The 17,450-nt window shown below is 36.8% G+C and overlaps 1 protein-coding gene across 1 annotated transcript in view; it reads left to right on the plus strand.

The window, feature by feature from the left end:
* Positions 1–17,450, plus strand: part of LOC127619828 (exostosin-1b) — a 116,715-nt gene that overhangs the window by 91,931 nt on the left and 7,334 nt on the right. The window contains exons 6-8 of the mRNA XM_052092839.1: positions 884–1,002; positions 11,155–11,250; positions 13,302–13,391. Of these exons, the coding sequence (XP_051948799.1) occupies positions 884–1,002; positions 11,155–11,250; positions 13,302–13,391 (305 nt within the window). The remainder of the gene's footprint in view (positions 1–883; positions 1,003–11,154; positions 11,251–13,301; positions 13,392–17,450) is intronic.

Here is a 17,450-nt window from a genome sequence, read left to right on the forward strand (position 1 = left end):
CATCATCCAACTTATTTTTAAACACCCTCTCCCGCCACCTCTTAATTGCAGAGATGTCTTGATATCTACAAATTTAAGCACGTAGCTAAGTGACAACCATTGTACAATTTGATAGATGATCGACTCGCCCTGTGTAATTGGATAGTGAAATCCATATTCACAATCTAAAGTCATGCATTGCTACTGTTGCTAATGTAGCCCACGCTCACTTCTATCTTAATCTGCAGAGCTTGTCAGGCCAATCAATATGAAGCTGTTGATTGAGCACCTCTTGTTAGTGAGAAAGTGCGGGTGTAAAATATACTGCGGTAACCAACAAGAATGATCTTGTATCTGTGCGGTCGTCGCTGCTGCACTAATTAAACATGGTGAGTTATTTTGAGACGGGGAATGCACTCCACAGAATGGTGACAACAGTCAGTTTTCATTATCTCATGACCAAAGCAGGCAAAAAACAACAGTGCTCTGGATCTATAGGGAGATTCAAAACAATATGCATGATATTAATACCATTATCATCTGTATAATCAAACTTGAAGTCTATTATTTTCATTTAGTAACCAGTAACCATTTGTATCCATGTCATTCACAAAGTCCTTCTCATCTTTTGCCCCTTGTATGTAAATTTATTAAATATTTAGGTTAATTCTATAGTTTTTAGCAACCAATAAGTGTGGTACACTCAGCTCTGTTTGAGACACATTTTACTATGTTTATGGTACAGATTTAATAACCAATGCAGAAAATGTGAAAAAACAAACAGTCTGCCAGTTCTGTCTGAAGTTACGAGTAGGTGTAGCATTGTTAGAATCATCACTGTTACATTGTTTTTGTCTGATAATGTGTTACTTATTTGATCCTGAAACTAATTCTTGTTTTTTAGGAATCAAGCCAAATCCCAAGTTCACTGCTGTCATCCATGCCGTCACCCCCCTGGTATCTCAGTCTCAACCCATTCTCAAGCTCCTCGTCTCAGTGGCTAGGTCCCAGTACTGTGCTCAGGTAAGAACCACCTCTTTTGCCGGTTCTGTGGCCTAATGCTTATGCTCTAGACACATTGAGTTGTTGTGCTCTTTCAGGATACAAAGGTTTGAATTTAACCTCTGATGTGTCCAATTACTCCTTTCTCTCCCCAATAATTACCTTATTGTCTACAGTCTCTATACAAATCGCAAGAATAAACAAAAAATAAAACGAAGGAAAGACCACCTTCAATGACTATAAACCCCATCCATTAGTATCTAGATCAGAGCTGACTGCCATTTGATATGGACTCGTTACTCTTTGAAATGGCCTTTGTTAACTTTTTGACTATTGGCTGCCCATTAGACTGTTCAACATCCAAATATAACACTGCAATTTGTTTATAGAATTTGATAATATTATAATTAGGGCAGTCAATTTAAAAGCTACTTTTAACTTGACACACCATCCTTTAATAAACACTGGAAGAAAAAAACACAGAGATGTGATGCATATGTACATATTAGTGCCCATTGCAATTAAGAAGTTACATTTTTTTAAACTTTTTTGGGAGACTTTAACTTTTTTAAAGTTTCTACTTGTTTTGGTGCTATTGTAAGGCATTTCTGTTTAGAAAATGTTAATAAAACATTGTTATATACTGTTCTTTTAAGAAAAGAATTATGCATTTTTACAGAAAAAAGGATTTGTTACATTTCAGCACTTTCAAAATCTGCGATAAATCATGCATTAAATATTTTAATCGACTGACAGCATTAGTACATACACCAACAATTAAAAAATTGTGCAGTGGGAATGCAAGAATGTTTTCTGTGTGAACAGCCTAATTCGAGTCTACCTCGGACAGATTGACAAACTCAATTGCAAATTTGATTGTGCACTGTAGGCCAGTAATCGGATTAAGTTTAATGCAGTGGTTTTGAAACAAACAATATTTTGCCATCTAAAGCCACTTTTTGTCATTTATTTTCAAAGCTTTACTTGTGTGCAATAATGCCTTTGAATTATCTTCATTTGAGGGCTTTTCTCAGCTATTATTTAAAGCCTGCAATCAATTATTTGTGATAAATTCAATCACTGCAATAAATACAATAAATTTGATTAGATCAATTGACAGCCCTGGTTATAACCTGATACAGACATAGAGAGATGTTGTTTTCCTCTTGAAGACGGGTGGATATCTCTCTGCTTTCAAATCGGTTTGAAGCATCATCCATTCCATGCATCTTGACACCACGTCTTTGCCGCTCCCCTTAGTTTAAACCCCTCTTAAACCTCAGGGACTAAATCAGAGCCCAGACATCCCAGCAGCCCCTGCGTTTCCATGGCATCCACTGCCTTCTCAAGTGTTTACCATCCTGGGAACCAAAACTTATTTATTCTTCTCTAGTGTGCAAGAGAGTGAGGGAGAGACAGGTTGGGGGAGGAGGAAAGGAGGCGAATTAAAAGCAGTGTGTCCCCGCTGACTGCGTGAAGCATGTTACACACACAAGCTGGCGGTTTACGCAGACGGTCTCCTCTCTTCTCTGCAAGAGGGGCTTGAAAAGACATGGCTGCTGCCGAATGCTTGGCTTTTGTTTCTCTGGTGGAGCTTGAATTGATCATGCTCAACTCCAGCTGAAGTGGATGGACGGGAATAGCAATGCTAGACCTTTTAGCTCCAATAAATCATCTGGAGTCAGGGATAGTTCACCAAAAAATTGTCTCTGGAAAAAGATGTAATGAAAGTAAATGGTGACCCAGTATTTGCTTCATACATGCTTCGTAATCGTGCCACTCCTTAAGCTGTTGCACCTGTTAATAAACACAAATGTCAATCCCAAAAACTATGTACATAGCCAAAGTCTGAGAGGTGGATTTTAAAGGAGTATTTTTTAATGCCATTAATTGTGGCTTTCTCTGCATGTATCAGAGTTTGAACACCGATGGTAATCTCTATTAACCACCCCGTGTTTTTGGGGGGGGGGTTGGGGGTGGAGGTATGTGTAGATAAAATGTATACTCACACGCAAGCAGTGCACACTCGCTCACAGCGGTAGGCCCCTCTCTGTTACCTTGCTTGCTTGAACAAGCTCAAAAAGACACCTGTCTCCTCTGTCATTTATTTATATCCATTATTCCTCTACTTCTTTTCCTTTCCTCAGTGCTTAAGGTATAGTTCACCCCAAAATAAAAAATCTGTCATTTACTCATTCTCAAGTTAATCCAAACCTGAAGTTGAGACCCTTTTCTGTATTCAAGATAGCCGAGAATAATGCCTGTAACCATAGTGACAGTGATGGGAGTACATGGGTATTTCTTTAACTTGGGGCACTTTCAGCCCTGTACATTTCTAGAAAGTATAATCCTGTTAAAACAAATTTCACTCTTTCACTAGTTTACTTTTTGTCTATTAACTGTGTCCAAAAGTGTATGTACATCTATCACAGGGGATCTATGTTATTTTTGTCATTTTATTTTGGAAAGTCATGTAAATTCCCACCACAGTGTCATTTCCAACACATCTCAAGTTTTTTATTGCTTAATGGAAATCCTTGATGTTTTTTTTTTTTTTTTTTTAATGTTTGACTGTATCCTAAATACACACAATAAACATTTTTAACATTTTCAAACTTATTGCATAATTTAATAAACAAAATAAATATTTAAAAGCTGCACAACGTTTTTTTACAATGATAAAATTGCCATTATTGATTGAGTACAAAATCAGTGTTTAAAACAATGTCCTTACCCTCCCACGATTCACTACGGTAACCCTATAAAAATTATTTGAATTTTGAGCTGTCGGGACAGATTTGGTGCGAAATCACTGGCTTATGACCAGGGACCAAGATGTCCACCCGCCAAGCACCAAATGCGGATACATTTTCTATTTTGCCAGTGGAGTTCATTGTCACACGCCATTCTGGCCATTCATAATGTTACATTTTCCAATTTTGTCCTCAGGGGGCTCTGTAGGCCTACATCTAGTAATTTTGCAGGTGTTTACATAGCTCTCATTAGCTAGTACCACTGTTCATCGATCGTGTCAGTTAGCTGTAAATCTAGAAGCAAGATATTGGCAATTTTCAGGAGAGTTCATGCCATCGGGGTGTAGGGAAGACCATTTTCGCATTTCAAGTGGATGTGCAAGTATGTTTTAATAACCCACCACCACACATTCAAATTCTCCGGTTATGATTGCTCATTAATTGCTGCAGCAACCCTCACTGCTTCTGTGTATCTTCAGCATGAGAAATAAAGCTCTTCAAGAGTTTTCAATTTCTCTTCAATTTTAAACCAGATGACTCTTGAATCGGTTATTTTGAGTCTACAGCGCAAGACATAATACAAAACAGTGTAGTCTGATTCCCAAAGAATGTGGGTGTTTTTTTTTTTGCCGATACTTTTTAGTGAGTCAACAACTACAGCATTACCAATTCCTAAATAAACGACTCTGAGTTGGCTCTATTTAGTGAATCAAAGAATCAGTTGGAGCTGACTGAATTAACTCACTCCAAATAAACCAAGAACTGTTACTGTGTGATGTGAATTTAAGGCTCAGAAAACTCATGAATGTTACTTACTGGTTGTTCATATGACAACATGTAGTTTAAAATACAAAGGAAGTTTTGTTGTAATAAGTAATTGCCTATGATGCTATACCAATTCATTACAGGTCCTTTCTTTGCTTCTTACGTCCATAATATCCATGATGGCTACATTATAAATAAAATCCAACCTTCAAGCTTTTTGTTTCTAAGAGTTTAAGTAGTTTATGTCTCTACTGAAGAGGCCTCCTGATCCTCCAGCATGTACAGTTGAAGTCAGAAGTTTGCATACACCTTAGCCAAATACATTTAAACATTTTTCACAGTTCCTGACATTAAATTGTAGAAAGAATTCCCTGTCTTAAGTCAGTTAGGATCACTTCTTTATTTTAAGAATGTGAAATGTCGGGGGCCTGGGTAGTTCAGCGAGTATTGACGCTGACTACAACCCCTGGAGTCGCAAGTTCAAATCCAGGGCATGCTGAGTGACTCCAGCCAGGTCTCCTAAGCAACCAAATTGTCCTGGTAGCTAGGAAGGGTATAGTCACATGGGGTAACCTCCTAGTGGTTGCAATTAGTGGTTCTCGCTCTCAATGTGGCACATGGTAAGTTGTGCGTGCATTGCAAGGAGTAGCATGAGCTTCCACGTGCAGAGTCTCCACGGTGTCATGCACGATGATAGCCACGTGATGAGATGCGCGGCTTGACGGTCTCAGAAACTGAGACTTGTCCTCCGCCACCTGGATTGAGGTGAGTAACCGCGCCACCATGAGGACCTACTAAGTAGTGGGAATTCGGCATTCCAAATTGGGAGAAAAGGGGATACAATTTTTTAAAAAGAATGCAAAATGTCAGAATAATAGTTTATTTCATAAACTATAGAATTATTTATTTCAACTTTTATTTCTTTCATCACATTCCTAGTGGGTCAGAAGTTTACATACGCTTTGTTAGTATTTGGTAGCATTGTCTTTATATTGTTTAACTTGGGTCAAACCTTTTGGGTAGCCTTCCGCAAGTTTCAAAACAATAATTTGCTGGAATTTTGGCCCATTCCTCCAGACAGAACTGGTGTAACAGAGTCAGGTTTGTAGGACTATTTGCGCACGCGCGCTTTTTCAGTTCTGCCCACAAATTTCTATCAGATTGAGCTTTGTTATCGCCACTCCAATATGGCTTAAGGACAACAAAGTCATGGTTGTTGTCCTTAAGCCATTTTCTTGAAATGTCTTGAAATTTTGCTTCAATATATCCACATAATTTTTCTTCCTCATGATGCCATCTATTTTGTGAAGTGCACAAGTTCCTCCTGCAACAATGCACCCCCACAACGTGATTCTGCCACCCCCATGCTTCACGGTTGGGATGGTGTTCTTCAGCTACAAGCCTCACCCTTTTTCCTCCAAACATATCAATGGTCATTATGGTCAAATAGTTCAGTTTCTGTTTCATTAGACCAGAGGAAAGATCATTGTCCCCATGTGCACTTGCAAACTGTAGTCTGGCTTTTTTATGGCTTGTTTGGAGCCGTGGCTTTTTCCTTGCAGAGTAGCCTTTCAGGTTATGTCGATATAAGACTCGTTTTGCTAATATTAAATCTGTGGAGTGGTTAAAAAAATTAGTTTTAATGACTTCAACCTAAGCATATGTAAACTTTTGACTTCAACTCTAATATCATTAGACAGTGGATCTTTCATTTATTATGTTCGGCTCTGCAGTTTGAGAGCTGCGTGACTCAGTGACTTAGAGTTAATGAAATGAAAGATGTGGTTAAGTAAAAGGCTCAATGTCTGTTTATAGCACCAGCACTTTAAAACCTGATTTTTAAAGCAGTTCATTAATATAGTGCATTTTCATTTTGAGCAGCTTTCGTGGGTATAAAAGGCAAGGCACAGTTATTTATATAGCACATTTCATACACAGTGGCAATTCAAAGTGCTTTACATATACATTTGAAAGAAAATACAAGATACATAAAAATAAAAAAATCAATTAAGAACATGAAATAAGAATAAAGTAATAAAATAAATTTGAAAAACTAAAAAAAGATTAAAATGACTAAGAAACACACACATTGGGAAAATTATATAAAAAATAATAAAATAGAGTAATTAAAATGAAAGAAAGCCAAAAGCAAAATGATTCAGTGAAATCAATAATTGCAGCACAATGCTCAATCAGAAAATGTACAGATAAACAGATGTGTTTTCAGTCTGGATTTAAATGTGTCTAATGTTGGGGCACATCTAAACACTTCTCAAAGCTTGTTCCAGCTGCGGGCGGCATAATAGCTGAACGCTGTCTCACCTTGTTTTGAGTGAAGTCTATGTCTAACTGATTTGATCCTAATGATCTGAGAGATCTGTTAGGTTTATATTCAACAAGCATATCTGAAATGTATTTAGGTCCTAGGCTATTGAGCGATTTATTAACGAGTAATAGTTCTATACAATCAGTTCTAAAAATGTATCCAGAAGCCAGTGTAAAGACCTGAGGACTGGAGTATTAACCTCAGATTTTTCTGGTCGGGTGAGAATCCTGGCAGAAGCATTCTGAATAAGCTGCAGGTGTCTAATGGTCTTTTTGGGAAGGCCAGTTAGGAGTCCATTGCAGTACTGGTGATAAATGCATGAACAAGTTTCTCTAAGTCTTGACTGGATACATAATATCTCATTCTGGCTATATTTTTTAGATGATAGTAGGCTGATTTAGTTATTGCTTTGATGTGACTACTGAAACTAAGGTCTGACTCAAATGACACCAAGATTTCTTTCTTGATTTTTTTTTGTCTTTATGACCTAGGAGTCTTTTGTCTTCATTGGCAAATGCAATGCTTCTATCTTGTTATTGTTTAAATGAAGGAAGTTTTGGCACATCCAACTGTTCATTTCATCAATGCACTGGCACAGAGGGCCTATGTGGTTGTAGTCATTTGGCAATAGTGCTAGATAGATCTGGGTATCGTCCGCATAGCTATGGTATGCAATTTAGTTATTTTTCATAATTTGGCCTAGTGGGAGCATATACAGGTTGAACAGGAGCGGCACAAGAACTGAGCCTTGTGGGACTTTGCACATCATGGATGTACACTCAGATTAATAGCTGCCTATGTTCACATAGTAACCCCTATCTTGTAGATATGACCTGAACCAGCTGAGGACCATCCCAGAGAGCCCTACCCAGTTTTCCAATCTGTCTTGGAGAATGTTGTGGTCAACAGTGTCAAAAGCAGCACTGAGATCTAATAATACCAACACTGACATTTTGCCTGAATCAGAATTTAGCCGAATATCATTTAGGATCTTTGTGAGTGCCTTAGTAAAAATGATAGGTCTCTCTCTACTGTCTCTACCAATGAAAAGCCCACAAATCAAATTAAAAGGAAAAACTATCAGGTTTTATTCAGTGTGAGAATATGCAAAAGTTAATGAGTTTGTTTGCATGGACAATCTTGCAACATACAATAAGGTCACGTAAACACTTTTTGTTCTTTTATAAGGGAAAGGTTGTAAATGGGATCATTTATGTTTTGATGTCAAGACCAGACTAAATCCTGATTATTTCAAAATGTCATCAGGGTTGAATGATGAGCATGTCCCAAGCCAGTGTGAGAGATTTTCGGGACAGTGCATAAAATATTTAATGAATATGTAATAGGGCTGCACAATTAATCGAATAAATATTCGAGATAACGATTAAAGCTGCCACGATTAACTAAAAAGTGTCAATTACAGCAGTCAATGTAGGTCTACTCATGTTGCTTCAAAAAGGTTTGTTTAATTTTCTGTTTAACGTATGTTTTTGTAGTGGTTGATAGTTTTAACCAGAGACCTGTCCATTGCTCGCTTCTGTGTCTGATTTATTACAAATTTGAAAAACAGCTTCTTTATTTTATGCTTCTGAGATGGCCAATATAGTCTTGATTTATTGATGTATAACAGCAAAGTCATTCAGGAACAAAGTTCTCAGCTTGTTTTGGATGTGTAGCCAATATAAAGAATACATTATGCTGTAGATCCACCCCAAATATTAAGAAATAATCAACAATTATGATTTTTCTCATAATAGTGCAGCCCTACCATATACATTTTTATGCATTGCAAACTTGGAAAAAAAATAGTTTGAACATTGATGTTTTGCCAATTCAGTTTAATCAGTTGTCGATGTATATGTCATCAAGGTAACATTATCTCGCTGGCTGACATAGATGAAGTTGTTGCAATTGCGAGAAACATTATTGAATATGTTGAATATTATAATCTATTTATGCCATAATTTTCCCAGTAAAAGTGTTTAGGAATTTATAGATTCAAATTTCTAGCTATTATTGCAAAGTAAATAATAAATTGTGTCTATTTAGTTTTACTGTTTACACATTTTTCTGTCACTTATACAAATTTTGCCATCACACATGTATGCGCTCAAGAAACTAAGCATGTTTTCTCTCGTTATATTTGCTTATTGGCTGATGCTGCCTGTCTTAAAGAGACAGTACCGATTAAGCACATGTTCTACATATCAGTGTAATTACTCGTATAATAGTACAATTTATGGAAGTAAACAATAAAAATGTAACCAAGATAAATACGCAACATATTATATGCAATTTCATTATAAAGACATTAATTGATGGAATAGACTGAATTAAAACATTTTCAATAACTAAAAAGTGGCCAATTTGATAAAACCTAATCATTAAAATATAATTTGTAAAATGTATATTTTCGAATTGTACCTTAAAGGGTTGCCTAGAAGGTTCCTTCATAATTTTGAGCATTAGCTGAGAGAGAATTGCTTTCATATGAAAGCAAAATGGACAACTGTATAAGAAATGTACCCACATTAATCTATATCAAATCGAATTGAGATCATAATTGAATCGGAATTAAATTGGGAAATCTGTATCAATACCCAGCTCTAGTCCTTACTGGGCCGGTAGAAAATCCTTATAGTTGAGACATTATGTATTCATGCATTTTCAGGGTTTTATAATGAGCTAATGTTTGACAGGTATCGGCAGGCCCAGACAGTATTTTCAGACTTTCCCTAATTTTCTGTATTGATATTCTGCAAATATTTTTAAACAAAGGCTACATCCACATGAATACGTTTTCGTTGGAAAACTCAATTTTCAGTTCCTCAACGTCATCCTTTTCCAAAGTATGTGGTAATGGAGATTGTTTTCTAAATGCCCTGTTTTCGGTTGAAGAAGATCTAGTGTGGAAAAGAGCCGTAAACATAACAAAATGAATGCATTTACAAAAGAAAAGGTGTTAGTGTGGATGTAGCCAAAGATGCGAAAGGATTTGGGATGTGTTGAACTTTTGTGTATGACAGACATTAGCCACTTTTCCACCATCGGGCCAAACAGTTCTCATCTTACAACTATACCGTTCCGTGTCGATCCGGGCCAGATGCCGTGGTTACAGTTTCTTTTTTCACTGTGGTGCAGTGAGATCAGGAGAATGTCTGTAACTGATCCGTCTGTGGCGACGCCGTGAGTGGAGGGAGTACACTCAGGGGATGTAATAAATGTATGCTACAATACCAGTTAAACCAGCATCATAAAATCATGAAGATACACTAAACATACAATATTCAGACAAATATTAGCCAACTTGGCAAGCTAGAAACAACTAAAAGCACTTTAAGTTACCTTGGCATTTGCAAATTTGACAGTTGTGAGTCACCACATACTAATGCCATTCAACCAGCACGAGTACGGTTAGCTAACCATGCCAAGAATTCCATGCCGAGCGGTTTATAACCGTGCCTTGCTGAACCATGTGGAAATGCTACTGTAACCGTTCGGCCCTAAGCGGCTATTATTGTTCTGTGGTTTTTGCGTAGGTCTGCATGCACAGATTCCTTGTGGGCCTGATTATTGTTGTTTTGCTTTTACATTGTACACTTTTAATTAAAATGTTCCCAAAGATGAAAAACCACAGAAAGTGTTCAATGTTTTGTTGCTTGTGTCCAAATACTTGAATGCTCTTAATGAGGTATTTAACCCTCCTCTGCGAACTAACTGACTTCTAGATCAGAGGCTCTGACACTCTCTCAGAGGAAGAGCCCGTCATAAAATGTTCCACAATAAATATTTATGAGTGTTAACGTAAAGCCAGACTCGGTCACTACAGCCGGAGGTGTAATCACTCAAAGGAACTTGAAAGTGGTAAAAAAAAAAAAAGCTTGATTTCCACAGTTATGACATGTTGTAAATTGAAACCAACATAGCATGGCCTAATATCCCAGTAACACGATCCAATTTATGACATGACTTTACAGTCTAGTGCTCTAACCAGATATACACACATGCAATTGAACCTCACAGATCTTAACAAGAAGAACCTTTAGCCCACTGAGATGTCAAGATGTTGGCACTCACAGATTGCATTTACTGTCAGATTCTTAATGTATTTTTTTGGCATGTTAATTAAGTATGATCAAATTAGAAGGATTGATGCATTAATTATAAAGGATTTAAAATGTTCTTAAACATTTAAGCTTGTGGCTGGATCAGATTTAATTGATGTGCATTCCTGCCCATGAGGCTTTAGTAAAAGAAATGTGTAAATCAAGAAGAATGAGTAATTGTGATTTTTTTTTTACCTCTCTTTCTCTTTCTCTCTATTCTCAGATTATTGTATTGTGGAATTGTGACAAGCCTTTACCTGCCAAGCATCGATGGCCTGCCACTTCAGTGCCCATAATTGTAATAGAAGGAGAGAACAAGGTGAGAACCCTCTCTTTAAATAAAATGGAATGAAACAATTTATGAAATTGGGACTTGATTTATATTTACAGCAGTAATAAATTAGCAACACGGCAACCCTTGCCATTTATAGTTTTTGTTCATAGGGTGTGTGGAGTTTTTGATCTGAGCTAAACCTGGCATACAGACAGAGAAATAGTGTGTGTTGTTTCTCAGTGTTTCCAACGGAGAGGGATTGGTTTCCTCTGGTTGAGGAAGTTGAGCAGTGAAGTAGTGCCAGTCGGCCTGTGGTTTGTAGTGCTTGTGGCTGTCTTGTTTACAGAGGTGGTGTGTGTGTGTGTTCCCATCCAGACTAGCTGACATTTGAGAAAACAGCTCTTTTAGGCCATGACTGACAGTACGGCCCCATGCCACACAGAAGTGTTGCTTTGGGCATTTTCCTTATTAAACACTTCCATTCCGGCAATATATGCGGTCCTGCTGAGAATATTGTGCTGTTCCAGCAGTTCTGACGTTCACTACCCACATCATTGCTGTGCTGCAGTTTCATTAACGACAACATGAAACAGCATTCAACATGCCTGATAAGAGACAAGAGGATTTAAAGGGATTGTTCACCCAAATAGAAATTGTCATTATTTGCTCACCCTCATGTTGTTCTAAACCTGTATGACCACCTTCTGTGAAACACACATGAGGAAATATTAATACATTTTGATACAGTAAATGTATGTAGTCACCAGTAGCTGTCAAGGTCCAAAAAGGACATAAACGTGCCATAAAACCCTCAGCTGTAGCTCCCAAATCTCATTTGCATTTCCACATCTTAAAACTTTAATGCAACAAGTTTTATGGTGCTTTTTTGGAGCTTGACAGCCCTTGGCCACTGTCTGGTTTATTATATGGCAAAGAACTGCATGAAAAGTCTTTGAAATTTCTCATTTTGTGTTCCACAGAAGAAAGTCAGTCATGTGGGAATATTTTTGGGTGAACTATTCCTTGTGAATCTTTTCTTGATGAAACTCAAGCAGAAAATTATGTAGGGCGGGACTTTAATTTATTAACTAAGATTTTATTGGATCGTGAAAAGATACGCTGTGATATTATTGGTAATATTAGCTTGCCCCCACCCCTGTGATTCTGATAATGTCAGCAGAGCAGAAATGTCCTTTCAGAGACAAAAAAAAAAAAAGGTTATGTTTATAAATAAAAGATGAAAAGAAATAAAAAATGTAATGGTTTGTCCATGTTGTTGTAATTTTAAAATGTAGTAGTATATGTTACATTTATCATTAAGATTAATTAAGTAAACATAAATACAACCTTATTGTAAATGGTTACCCTTTTTAAGAAATTGTGCATGAAAGCGAACAACATTTATGAAGTATAAAGTTTAGCTTTAAGCGGATGAACAGACTTTAATTATTATTCAATGTCACTGAACAGCATTTTGCTGCATGTTGATGTCTTGACGTGGCATCTTGGGAACAGTACATTTAGTATTTGTCCATCTGAGGGAGATTTCGTGTATTAGATTTTAGAAGTATAGTGGGTTTCTAGAAGTGATGATTGTATAGAGAATGGACCCTCTGGGCATCTCCATGGTGGACGAGTGTTTGTATGACTGAGAAGGAATTTACAATGGGAAACGTGTATAATTTCCTGTTTAGTTTGGACACCATCCTCTTTTTTTGTGTATTTATGTGTCTGGATTTTTTCACTCGACACTGTGTTTTGACATTTTATGCCATTGAGTCCTCATTTGTCCATATGTGTTTTGACAAAAGTAAATTAAAGTGTTTGCATGTGCGTGTCCGTGTTTATGAAGTGCTGTGAAGGAATGCATGTGTGTGTGGCCTGTTGTATGTATTTGTGACAGGAGTTTAATGTGTATGATGTGGTTACTGTAAATCTCTGGATCTTATTAGTGTTTCTGACATCACACAAACACACAAGGCAAATATTTAAAATAATAAATAGTGCAACAGTCTGAAATCCAAACAGAACAAAAACATGAAGAGAGCAATTTTTTTTTCTTCCCTCTTTACATATTTACATCTCTCTCTCTCTAGGTCATGAGCAGTAGGTTTCAGCCATATGACAGTATCATCACTGATGCAGTGTTAAGTTTGGATGAAGACACAGTGTTGTCAACCACTGAGGTAATTCTTCAATCTCTCTGTCCTTCTTTCTTTTGTGCTCTTTATTTATGCTGCTGATGAAAGGGTTTCTTTCCTTTTTCACCAATCATGTGTTGTGCTTTAACTTGCTCACTGATATTCTACATGTTAGCCAATAATTAAAGGGTCATTTACATATAGAAGTCTTAAAGAGGGGGGATGTCCCCCACCTACTTTTTGTGAAATTATACATTATATTTTAAGAGTTTTAGACTGTGTGTGAAGGAAACTACAGTGCAACATGAGCGAAGCTGATATGATTTATAATCTTATCTTGACTAACATAAGTGACTAACTAAAATAAGACATACATAAATAACATTTTGTATGGGGAGAAATGGCAGCAAAGCCATTTTAAAAATTAAGTGTATAAAATCTGTGTCATTTATATGAAATATATTACATTTATTATTTTAATCTATTATACATATTTTAGTTATGTATATATTACATTATCTTGTGTATATTTTGGGGGTTTCTCAGCAAACATGTATATACAATTAGTTCTGATTGATTCCATTAATTCATCAGCATGTCATGTAATTAATTTGCTGAGAAAAGTACATTTATGCTGTCAGTCGATTAAAATATTAAAAAAAATTTAAAATGCTAAAATGTTCTGTCAAAATGCATTTAGTTCCTTCTTAGAAAAGAAAAGAATACGTAACAATATCTTATTAACATTTTCCAAACAAAGTATGGAATGCACGAAAATAGCACCAATTCAAGTAACATTAAACATTTCCTAAAGTGGAAATAAGAGTTTACTCATTTAAATATCTAGTTTGCATTTTCATTGCAATGGGCATAACATTTCTTAAACCTTCATCTTCCACAATATTAATAGTGTTAATCGTGAAGCTGCATTTACATGATTTGAAGCACTTCAAGATCATCTTCTTTTGCTTTTACTTTATCCAAATTGTTTGGAACAATATGCCGGGGAAATGATGATGCTTCACTTCAGTAGGTCGTGTGAAAGTGGGTTTGTCCAGTTTGGGATAAAAAATGAAGATTAAGAGGTCCTTTGTCCTTCATGTGATCATTGATATTGAATCACTATTGTGTATGTTTGAGGTGTGTTGTACATCAGTGTAATGTCCCTGGTAGGGATGCACCAATACCACTTTTTCTCTTCTGATTCCATTATCAGAAATCTCAGTATCGGCCGATCCCGATCCGATACCAGTGTTGTTTTTTGCATAATCAATTTAGAACCAATACATCAATCACAATCTACCAGTCGATCGCAAAGGCAATGCTAGTAGATCGCACAAAATAAAAATATGCTTTCGTAAAAAAAATTCCTTTGAAAAACAAATTTCCTTTCCTTTTAGTTTCTGTTGATTTGCACTTGACGAGTAAATTGACCAGGCGAGATATTAGTTTATTCAGTTGCCATGACAACTAGGTTCGCGCCTTCCAAGGGCTTTGGAGAACAGAGCTTGAAATTGCGAAGCTAGCAGTTTTCGGTAGCTTACACAAATGACCTTCATCCACAAACCATAAATCTCAAATAAATTCCAACCATCTGAAAATGAGTGCGGTACCAAGCAAAAAGCCAAAAACTGCAGTTACTCAAATCTAAGCTGCAGCGCCACGAATTAGGGAACTTCCAAAACATTGCATCTGAACTGAATAGGCAAGGAAAGGCGCCTGCCCAGCTTGACAGTGAGCACTACATTCAGCAAATTGAAAAGGTCAGGTCAGACTTTTGACAGACATTGCTTTACTTGAGCCAATCGCTACATTCATGTGCTTTCCATTTGGAGATAAGCATGAGGTTGATTCCTCGGCCTCAGACATGGGAGTGCTGTTTCAGATGAACCCATCAGCATTGGAGGAGGAGATTTTAGCACTGCAGACTGACATTTCAGGTGAAGGCGAGGGCATCTTATGGACAGTTTTGGAACCTTCTTGCGGAAGAAAAGTTTCCAAATATCAGAAAATGTGCCACCTCATTGACTGGACTGTTTGGCTCAACTTATTTATGTGAATCAGCCTTTTCTCACATGAAGATTATTAAATCAAAACACCAGTCCACCATGACTAATGACAATTTGGAGGCCAGTTTGAAACTAGCTACAAGCAGCTACTACCCCGATTATGCAAAACTGTCTGATTCCATTCACAGCAAGTCATCAGAATAAATGTCCAGGCTATTGTAATCTATTGTAGGTGTTTTGAGTTTAGTGTTAAAACTGAATGATATCAACATTGATTATAATTTTCTTTTATTAATTAGGAGGTGAATTCCTTGTAAGGATACATGCAGTAGTCCCAACAAGCATTTGTTTAAAAAATGAAACTTTTTTTTTTTTTTTAGTTGGTAGATCTTATTGAGTTGGTCATTTAAAAGTAGATCATCATGCAAAAAAGTGTGGACAACCCTGGTTTAGAATATCTTTACATTATTGTGTGGAACTAATGTGTACTCTTTTAATATGTAAAGAAACACAAACCTCTAACTACACATTATTTCATTATAAATGTATAGTTTATTAAGAAACACTTTATTATTAACTATACTGGATAATGTAGCAGCAAAATTAACAGTAATTCCAGTATAAGAGCTGTTTTTTTTTTTTTGTTGTTGTTGTTGTTGTATCAGGATTCAGATTTCTTTCATTTAGTTGTAAATTATTTTTTGGAACCCACTCAACTTAAATATTATTATAATTTGAAAACAAATAATAATATATTATAATATTAATATATAGTAATATATTTCAATCTTGCACCTTTAACTTATAAACCCTTATGCTTTTATTTTGACATTCTAACCTCTCTAGGAAGTCTTGTATGTGTCTGTTTGTAGGCAAGTTTACAGTAGTTTATTTCGCTTCTTATTTAAATTCTGGTAAAATGCACCTCCAGTGCCGTTCTAAATGCATATTATAAGTGAACTGAACTATTGAGCATCTACATCTGAGATGTTGTTCGTGAGTAGCGCTCAAATGTTGCGTAATACGTTAAGGCTAAAAATAGGCACGTGTGCGTAAACAGAGCAGCGCCATTCACTGACGCACTGGAGCTGCGTGTGCATTTTATATATTTACTTATTAAACACAGCCTTTTGTGATTCACAGAGCTATCGCACGTCTTCAAGTGGATTTGAATAAAATGAATATGAGTCATATGAACCACTTTAATGGTGTTTTTATGGTTATTTTATGTCATTTTTATGAGCTTGACAGTAACGAACATGACTAACACACAGTATCGGATTTGGATCGGGCTCGTCGGACCGATACCCGATCCATCTAAAAGCTTCAGATACCAAAGCAGATACCAATCCAGGTATTGGATTAGCACTAAACGATGCAAAACGAAAAAGTATTTCACGATGCGTCTCAGCTGTTGTCCGCACACAGGTACCACTGGGCCTACCAACAGTAAAGGGAAAAGTAAAAAAAAAAGTGACAATAGAACCATCAAGGACCACAACAGCCGGAGTGGTTCAAACAGAAGAAAGTGGAAGTGGTTTGACCAAATGGACGCTATCAATGGCAATGAAAGGGAGAGTGCCCAGGACTCATTAATACAATAACCACAGCGTTTAGTGACCAGCTACTGCTTGCTTCTAAATCAACCAGGCCAATTGAACTGTTACACTTGTGTAAAATCACCATGCAACAACTGCTTTATGCAGCACAATGAGCTAGTAGCTAACAGCTAGCGGTTGTGCTATTGTTTATGGTGAGTAATGTTTGTCACATTTAAGATGATGTCACGGCAGTTGAGGCAGCACAACTATGACAATCAGCCTATAATCCCACCCATGTTGAGGTGGCACTAAACAGCAGTGGAAAAGCAAGCTCAGAAAAGTAAAGCGATCAGTCAATTCGAACCGTAACGTGCAGGGGAAAATGCCATACAGAGCTGAATTAAATGTCAGAATCTAATGTTAGCAAATGCATTAATCGCTATTAAGGAAAATGCAGCATTTCATCCATTGCAGCTAACAATAGTGCAGATGTAGGATCCATAACCTTGTTGCAACGTACAGTAAAGTGCCGCGCACAACGACACAGTATAAGT

Source organism: Xyrauchen texanus, chromosome 26 (assembly GCF_025860055.1).
Source record: "Xyrauchen texanus isolate HMW12.3.18 chromosome 26, RBS_HiC_50CHRs, whole genome shotgun sequence".
Lineage (NCBI taxonomy): Eukaryota > Metazoa > Chordata > Actinopteri > Cypriniformes > Catostomidae > Xyrauchen > Xyrauchen texanus.